The sequence below is a fragment of the Anguilla rostrata genome, chromosome 17 (genome assembly GCF_018555375.3).
Source record: "Anguilla rostrata isolate EN2019 chromosome 17, ASM1855537v3, whole genome shotgun sequence".
Lineage (NCBI taxonomy): Eukaryota > Metazoa > Chordata > Actinopteri > Anguilliformes > Anguillidae > Anguilla > Anguilla rostrata.
In genome coordinates, this window is record NC_057949.1 from 8353638 (window position 1) to 8363498 (window position 9861).

Consider the following 9861-nt stretch of genomic DNA (forward strand, 5'->3'; position numbering starts at 1 on the left):
GGATGCTGAAACCATGATCCATGCATTCATAATCTCCTCTCTTGATTACTGCAGTGTCCTCCTTTGTAGTATTGTTGGCAAAACACTCTGAAAACTGCAGTATGGCAGTTTGGCAGACATTGCTTTCACAGTGTTCTTCATTTGAATGTAGTCCATGACACCTGTCTTGAAGAGCACAAGCCTCACTAGCCTCCAAATGGTATGAGTGAATGCTTTCTACATGTGCTCATGTGTACTATATAGATCTGCTGTGAGACTTGAATATGGTTCGACTGAGAATGAATTTGTGAACCACTAGATGGTGCAGTATACAAATTAATGATGCCCATCAGTTTGGTTGTGTTAATGGTGATGAACTGGTGTACTTTTAGGTGGATAAGGAATAATTCCGAGAAGGGACATAGGTGTGGCCTTATCACTTCTGGAACGCAGCTCACATTGCAAGCCTGTTGTTGTCCAGCGTAACGTACTAGCAATTGTTTTTTTTGTTTTTGTTCTTTAGCACAATGAATGCTGTATCTATGGTAATTCATGTATGTGTTCTATTCTATACATTTAAGAATTCTAAATAAATGCCATTTTCAGCGGCATAAAATTTGTGATCCTTACATTGGCATATCGATCTGAACTTTTATCTATCATGGTCAATGGGTGAGGCCAGCCAGACTTGAACAGCATCGTAGATCTTATTTTTGGCATGGTATCACAAACACTTATAAACATACACGTCAGACGTGTATGTTTATAAGTGACTGTCCCATTTTGTCTGCTTCCAATAACACTCCATGTCAGTAGACAAAAAAAGCCTGACACTTGCTTATAAGAAAATGTGTAGTCTGTTTATTGAAGGTTATTTTAATCATATTTTTCTTCAGTCAAGTGTCATAAAATGTGTATGAATGTTTAACAGATATAAAAGCCAATATGTTTTTTGTCTTAGTAGTGATAGCTTGTGCCCCAGAACCAACTATACCTGTAGATGCATACAGAAATATCAGAAGAAATGACGAAATATGACTGGAACAGGAATGTAACAAAGATGGAATGTAATAGAAATTGCCAAAAAAAAAATATGAATAAGCAAATAGTACGGTAACTAACAGCTAGAATAGGGTGAAGTATGCCATGTTTCACTTAAAATCAGACGATTTAGTCTTTAGTGGTGTTTTACTTGTGAAGATGGCAATGTAAGTTTATATGAGACTCTGAGACTTTCCAAGTGTGTGCAAATCTGCAGTGATAGTATTGGGTGGTCTAAAGAGGGGGGCTCTTCAAACACAGGTGATGTAATGGGTAAAATGACATTGAAGAGGAAGCTGCTTAGCTCTCTGAAATGATCTTTCTGTGTGGTCCTTAAGCAGGAGGGAAGAGAGACAGGGTTTTGGTTGGTGGGAGGGATGCAAAAGAGAGGTGAGAAAATTACCCACCTCCATCTTCATACTTCATTAATAATGTAACGGATGTATTTCCTTGCGACTTGTGGGTAGAGGCGTGTGTGCCTGTGTGCTTAAGACCACGCCATGGCAGTTTCCCCTTGGGTGGGATTGTGACGAAACTGAGGTACAGCAAGGCTATGGAAATGTTTCAGTGTAAGGCAACACTTCATTTTTCTGAAAGTGAACATTGCCATTAGTAGATTTTTACAAACATTTGTGAACAGGAGTGGATAAATGTACCGGCTTCTACATAAAAGGCTCATCAGTAACAAAGATGTTCAAATAGAAACACTATATTACATCTTATGTATTCATTGAAGAAGTGGTTGCTCTGAAATGTATCTTTGCTCCGTCTTTTTATTATTCGCCGCATATAATGGTGGGTTGGGTAGTTACCACGTGAGAGAAGGGGCAACGATTGAACAGCCCAACTCCTGCAGGGAAGAAACCAAGACCTGGAAGAGTAAAATACGGAGACGTATAAAAAAAAAATAGCACTCGTTAAGGCGGGAAGTTTTACCTGGGCGAAGAAAATAGGTTCAAAAATAGACCGTGTGTAGGTGCGAAGGATAAAGTTTCCACAGAAAAGAAAAATGCGTTATTGGAAACGATTTGCTTTTGTGTGTACGTCAGTGAGTAGCGGCTCACCTATTTGTCCTTGTTCCAAAACATGACGAGCCGCTGAAATGTGAAAGTGCGTACTAACCAGATTTCGACAGTGTTTTGAAGTGGGTTGTGGTTTGATTTCCATGTGAAGTACAAAGCCGTTGAAGGCGAACGTATGTGCGAGGTTAACTTACCGTAGTCTACTTGCAGGAAGGCTAGGAAATGAGTTTTCTCCTTTTCTCGGATCAGTTGTGGAGAACAGTCGGGCAGAGAGACAGCCGAACTTATAGTGTCACAGCTGTTTTACTTTCCTATTTGATTCGACTATATGATCACATTCGTGATATAACAGAAGATTTAAGACACTGCAGAGACGCTTTACTCATGACAGCAAGGTTACTATTTTACCGGTGTATCGTGTGTGGACAAATGTAAGAGGGAAGAAGCTCTGGAAAATCTAGATATTTATTTGTTGGTGGAGAGATGTTACTTTTCCTGCAGCCGGATGAAACGAAAGTACTGTGTGCATTCTTGTGGGGCGAAGTATCTCAAGAATGTCGTTGGCACTAAACTCCATCCAATCCGGCCAGCCTCAGAAGATGGACACATGCATACCAGACGCCCACTCTCGCGCTGCCCCGAGAAAGGCTTGGCAGCGCATTGAAACCCCCAGCATTCCGCTCGACGCTGTCACTTCCCTCCAAATGTTCCGGGTGCAGTGTTATAAATATCGAGACTTATCTGAGCCAAACAACACACATAACTGCAGTGAGCTCCCCTCTGCCGCATTTTTGGCAATAAATCCCATGCAAGCTTTGTCCATCTGGTAACATGGAGATGTGCCGCAGTGTGCGTGTGCTTACCTGTACATTTTGTCAAGCCTGTTTGGATCCTTGGATACTGATATAGCATGCTTGATATTAGCTATGTATTTGTTTAACAGATGTCCTTATTCGTTACTTACACGACGTACATTTTATAACTAGGCTATATGTACCATTTTACTGGAGCGATTAAGTTCCTTGTTCAACGGTGCAACGGCAGTGCTCCTCTCGGGATTTGAACCTGAAATCCCTTTGTGTTTCATGCTCAGTTTCTAACCCACTGTGAACTAGTGTACACTGCCGCACGTTGGCATATTACAATTTTCTTGTCTCAGCTACCCACTGTAGGCTCGAAATCCGTAGTGTTGCTTGTAGCCTATTACGACTAATATGTAGGCTCTACATAGCCATAATATTGACAGATATATTGGAATCGCAGGCATGGTGAAATCCGTGTTAGGTGCTTTGTGGGGTTGAAAACCGTGCTGGTTTAATTGTTTGACTATATCCGTACGGAAGTGGTGGGATGTCATATAAGGGAAGAACGAACTATTCGAAATTAACTTGTTCTGTGAAATATTTTAGCTTTTAAAGATTTGTTAGATTGTTGATCTAAGGATTTATTTTTTTATTATAAGGCAGTGCACTCCACTATCGGTTGGTGTGAATCTAACATTGCTGTCTGTTAGATTGTTTAAGAGGAAACAGTTTTCATTTAGGAGGAAATAGTTTTATTATTTAGGAAGAAACTATTTTGGATGAAGAACTAGAATGAATTGTCGTGAACTAGAACAGTAGTTCTACGCCGCTTTGGTTTGTATTGGAGTTTGTAAGCCATGGCTGCCTATACTTTTTTTTTATCTCGGTTAAGTTTTTGCGGCGGTTGCATGGGTACTGGACAACAGCAGTACTTATGTTGTGGTGGGAAACTCCCCCGTCGCTATTTAACACTCACCTCGCCGACACAGGGAGGGCGAGGTAATAGAAAAAAAATTAAATTTGAACGCCGCTAACTGGCAGCGTAGGTGGGGGTTCCCGGAAAGCGTTCCTTGTTGTGACGTCTCAGCACCACAAATGACCATATATGGACATGCTCCTGTGCGTCAATAGGAAAAGACCCCAACGCGCTCAAGTCAGACGTCAGGACTGCTGTTTATTGCAGAACATCCTGCCTATCTATAGATCTGTTTGTCTGCATGTACCAATGATTGTGGATTCCCCGGTTTCAATTCAATTCCCTGGAAATGTGAAAATTATTCATGTGACTACAAGGCAAACCCATGAAATAAACTCCACACCATTATCACTGATCAATATTCAAATGAAGCCACTCGATTGAAATCAGTGGTCTCTGAATTCAAGTAGGCAATCGAAGAAACCATCATTTACATTAACTTCTACACATATCGATATGTTTTTTCAGACAGACGCAAACTTGAATCAAAATTTTAAGATTTTACTTAAATATATTGTGCACAAAAAGTAAACATATGACATCATAAAGGTTCGTCGGGATCAACCTGACAAATACAGAATAACTTAATTATTTGGAATGCAGCATTGCATGACAATATCAAAAGTATTTCAAAATGAACAAAGCACCCCATTCCCCTCAATCCCTCCCAAACCATCACCCAATACAGAAACTAGTCAAATACTCATTTCCCACTTGAAAATATTCGTTCCGAGTGTTTCTGACTAGTCAGTCCTGGACATGAGACTACTCCACAGCTTTAGCCTACATTTTACAATTAACATGGTCCCAGTGCATCGTGACCGGAAGTACCATTGTACAATCCATACAAATATGTAAGCTACCCATACTTCAAATTATAAGACATGAAAGAACGTTCATTTTCAAAATGAAACATACACATGGCTCAATTTTTCATTATCAGTAATAATCCAGTGATGTCGTGTTTTTGTTTTACAATAAACAAAACGTACATTAGGAACAGGATAGTCTTCCAGTGTTCTTTTAAAACAATGTTCATTTGATCGTTTCTCCATTTAAAACGACTCCATCTTGCTCGCTAGCATTAGTTGACATCCGCTGCTGACGTGCGTCATGACTTTCTGTTTGAGCTGTGCGACTTGTTCTCGCAGGAGAGAAGCGGTGCTGGACAGTCCGGCATTGTCCGACTTCAGGACCTTCACCTTGTCCTCCAGACGGGCGATGCGCTCGAGCTTTCGCCGTCGGCACTTCGTCGCCGCCAAGCGGTTCCTCAGCCTTTTCCGCTCCGCTTTGATTAGCTCCTGGTTTTCCATATTAATGGGCGACATTGGTGGCGAGCCGTCGCTGCTGTGCAGGTCTGGAACAGTCTGTGGTTCTTCTTTCAGTGAAACGAGCCGCGGCGTATGCAGGCCGGCGCCGGTTAAAGAGTGCTGAAAGTGGCCCGATGCAAGCGTCGTTGTTTGATGGTGCTGTTGCTGCTGATGGTGTGTTGGCAGGTAGCTGATGGTGGCTGTGGGGTAGCTGGATACAGACGCGAGGGTAGTGTTCGGAGCATTCAGTGTTGTGTAAACGGGAGGTTCCGGCTGCAGGGAGGAGCCGAAGACACTAGAGGCCGCCGCCGTGCACGTCGTCACACCGCAGGCTCCCAGAGACACGTTGGGCGGGGGCATGTGGTTCATTTTGTGGAGCTCGTCCAGCGCTTTGACAAAACCGTCAGCGAAGCCCTCCTGTTCATCCGTGATCCCCCGACTGTAGAAATATTGGCTCGGGGTAGGTGTAGTGGTAATGACGCCGTTGCTGTTCTGGATGATCAGTCTCTCCAGCTCTGGAGAGGCCAGCTTTAGCGACCCAATCTCTGGGTTTGTCGACTGGTAATAGTCCGCCTCGGCACGCAGCTGGGACTTGAGGCTCCGGTAAGGCTCGGCCAAGTTCATACCCATATTCTGCTTCAGGAGTTTGTACTCGTGCAGAGCCGTGTCCGAGTTAGCGTAAGATGAGATGAATGAGTCGTCATGATAAAACGGCTGTTCCATTTTTGTAGACATGCAGCTAATTGTAGTCTAAGCACAGTCAGTAGTGCTTGATCGACAGAAGAAAACTGTTACAACAGCTACAGAGTTCTATCAGGAAACTTATAAATGCAAACTAAAAATTCTTCAGAAGTCCCTCGGAATCAGTCTTAGCGAATCTTCTCAGCAATGACAGATGTCCAGTTTCTAAGGGAACATTAATAAATGTCAACCCTTCCAAAATACCCCAAAGCGTACGAGTTCAACGCACCAGAACCGATGTCTCTTGAACAGAATAGCGACTTTTCTTTTCCTTGACAGTCGTATAAAAGTGATACTCGATTATTGGTTTTTGCTTCCTCTTTTCGTCTTAGGTATTTTCTGACATATAACGCGGTATTCTCGGGTGGAAAGGTGGATCCTGTCCCTGTCGGCTCACGAGAACGTTTTCTCATTTTTGTCCGGTTATTCCATGCCGTTTTATACAACACTGACAGCGCGCATTGTGTCAAGACAGCAAGCGCCCACTGGATTGGTTAGAACTTCGAGTGATGGGCGTGACTACTTCATTCCACACCCAACGCTACGAAACGTCAGACAGGTGGTGACGTTATTGCCAGTAACTTTTGGGGTTGTAAACAAGCTTGGCTTCGGGCGAGCGACGCGAGGAGTTTATTGCTTTGGAAACCAGAGGATTGCAACGCCAGTGTCAGATGTTGTGCTCGCATCTGCATGCTTTGTACGAATTTGTCTAACGTGCAGAGTTACGGACAACTATGCGTGATTATGTTGATTCTTTTACGTATTTTGTTCGTGTTTGTTCTGGCGAGCGATTGTGCAAGTTAGCTTGTTAGGCTACCATGAGGATCATTCTGTAAGTTCAGTTTTCACGTTCAAGCGTCACAGATTTTCTTGGATGTGCCATCATCCATTTATCTATCTGGCGCCCTAACTAAGCCTAGTTGTCGATTATTTGGGATACATTTTTGCTCTTAAATAATAAATTATTCTGTGGATGCAAAAATGTACCACGACTCGCCCTGTTGACCACCATTCGTGTGGGCACAGAGACACAATGCAATTTGGAATTTCCACCCCCCAGTCTAATGTAACTGTAGAATTTACGAATTGCTGGCCGACGTTTCGAAGCAGGAATTTGAGAGCTTGCGCGAAGCAAACGTGAGAAGTCGCTGAATGTTCGGGTACAATCTTATCGGCTTCCACAGGCTACATGTAGGCTATTTTACGAAAGCTTATCTTGACACATTTAAAAGGGCTGTGTAGGCAGCTAGTGGCCATACGTGAACTGACGTACTTAACGACAGTAGTAAAGCGCGTAGGATTTATCACGATTATATCGAATTAAAGAGTTTTTGGTTTTGAATTGCATCCTTTTGCAAAAATGTATATTATCGTTTAATACCAACTAATACGCATACAGTAGAGTTGCATTAATTTCAATGATATAACCTGAGAAAATCGAGTTCATAACTGATCGCAGTCTCTTGATCCTCTCGTCATTGTATTGTGGAAGTGTGTAATCCTTATATGGGCATACGGTGACGTCAGTTCCTTTGAATGAGGAAACCGGGAAGTATGTCTTATATCAGCCAGCTTCCAACGTTACGCCCATGGAAGGGGTGAAGGGGGCGGTGGAGGGCTACACAGCTCTAGAACTTCTAGAACTAAGGAGATATACCTAGAGCAACATATAACATCGATTTTAATTGAAATAAACACGCTTTTGTGACAGATCACTTGAGCGGGATATTTAAGACAAATTGAAGTGTAGCCTACCGTGAAAAATTGAAGCTTTCATAGGGCTTTTTACGTAGAACGGCTTGATGTGCTCTTGCTGGATGTATTGGGTCAAGTCAAGTGTATTTCATTTTCATGAGCGATCACGCTAAAAATTTTGACACTGCACCTATGCTTATTTCAAATCCACCTGTGTTCAATTATATAATTGCAGAATACATATTTTCCCCTGAGGTGTTACTGCTGAAACAGCAGAACACATCGATGGAGTAGTATAAGCCTATCAGTAGTGAATTGACTTTGTGGGTTGAATACAGTTGTAAATGAGAGTCTTTCATTTTTGGACAAAGAAATTTTTTTCCTTGTATTTTTTTTATTGGTCTTGCAGAACGCAGCATGCATCCTTCTAGAATTCTGGTAAGACCCTAAACACAAGGGGACCTAACTGGTTCTAAAAAAAGTGGCCGGTCAATTTATTAAGTCAAAGTAATTAGGAATTGTTAAAGAGTGTCACACAATCAGTCACTGAAAATTGTCAGCATATCCAATAATAGTATTCCTATGTTTAAGCTTATATATTTAAGTGTGAGAAATTGCACCCTCCACCCCACAACTCCACAAATGATCAAATTAGGCCATCAAATGAACATCTGTTGTGATATTAAAGAAAAAAAGCCTCATTCTCATATGTAGTGATGTGCACTGAAGCACATAGACTTCACCCATGTTTTCATTGTGTTCTTCACTTCTCATCCAAAAACATGAATTGCTTAATAAACATGGGATTTTAATTAAGCAGTTAACATCCCAGTATGCTCATGGTTGTGTATAAAAATGTTATTTCCGGGAACACCCTGTTATTTATTAGTTTGGAATCCATTGCTAGAAGAAATCTCGGTGTTGTTGTTTAGCAGGAGATTCGGTGACTAAGGCTACCGATTTGGCCGATGGTTCATCTGGCAGAGGTGATGTTGGCATGAAAGTCTGAGGGGCATCATCAGCTACGGTGTCGTGAGAAAGTGCTTGCCCCCTTCCTGATTTACTCTGTTACTGCACGTCTGTCACGCTGAATGGTTTCAGATCTTTAGATAAAACGTGACTTTGGACAAAGTGAACCCGAGGAAACACAAAACACTTCATTTCATTATTCAATGAAAAAAGTTATCAAACACCCACATTACCCATGTGAATAAGTAATTGCCCCCCTTAAACCTAATAACTGGTTGCTCCACCTTTAGCAGGAATAACTGCAACCAAATGCTTCCAAAAATTTGATATCAGTCTTTCACATTGCTGTGGAGGGCTTTTAGCCCTTCTTTGCAAAATTGCTTAATTCAAACAAATTGGCAGGTTTTTGAGCATGAACTGCTTGTTTCCGGTCTTGCCCCAGCATCTACGGGGCCTGCAATCAAGCCTGGCTGTGTCCAGTCAGCTGAATCTATTTAATTACATTTGGTTAACTGGTTGATTGAGTAACTAAGGTGGCAATTTCTTTTTCCGGTGGGTGATATGGGTGTTTGATAACTTCTTTCATTAAATCATTTTAAAAATGTGTTTTGCGTTTACTCAGTTTCCTCTGTCTAATATTACATTACATTACAATAATATAAATCAGGAAGGGAGCATATACTTTTTCACAGCACTGTGGGGGCAAGTATTATCAAAAGTGCACAATGCTTAACACTGATGTCTGTGCATTGGTTTCAGATGCAAGGCAAAACAGATGAGCAACAATGTATCAATTGACTGCAAATATCAATCTTGGGCATGAGCTGGCAATTTCACAAAGTGCACTCCATCAAAAAATTTACAGAGGGTGATACATTGGTTGGTCTTTTCTTTATTTTGGCAGTACCCGTAGTGTAGTGGTACTTCAACGCTTTAATTACTACGCTTTAACATTTTCCAGCACTCCCTGGGTTCTCCTGGTTGAGGCCAATATGAAAAAAGAAAAAGCTGACTACACAGTGTTCTAAAATAACACATGTATGTATATTGGCAAAAAAAATATAATCGTCAAGAAGCAAGCTGGCATTGTGAGCAATGCTGCCTTCCTGGCCAGTTGGTAGGCGGCACAGCAGTAACACAGAAGAAGCAGTTGGACACATGTCGCCCCCTCTGGTCTTGCTGCCATTCCGACGTTATTTTGTTATTCAGTGGGAAAAACTCACACAAGTAATACCCCTCCCCCACCACCACCTCCAAGAATCAGTATATCAGTTTTTAAAACATTTATTTTGTAAGAAAAAGAGAGGGGGTATTGCTTAAGAATA

At 41.8% G+C, this 9861-nt stretch overlaps 1 protein-coding gene across 1 annotated transcript; it reads right to left on the reverse strand.

Annotated features, from left to right (window-relative positions):
• Positions 1-4301: 4301 nt before the first annotated feature.
• On the reverse strand, positions 4302-6312 carry LOC135244120 (transcription factor JunB-like). Its single transcript, XM_064316330.1, has one exon. It carries the CDS (start codon positions 5864-5866, stop codon positions 4877-4879), a length of 990 nt encoding a protein of 329 aa, XP_064172400.1. The 5' UTR covers positions 5867-6312; the 3' UTR covers positions 4302-4876.
• Positions 6313-9861: the final 3549 nt, after the last annotated feature.

What these genes read in the sequence shown, in the direction of transcription:
- LOC135244120 (XM_064316330.1), bottom strand. Translation starts at nt 5,866, where the DNA reads ATGTCTACAAAAATGGAACAGCCGTTTTATCATGACGACTCATTCATC.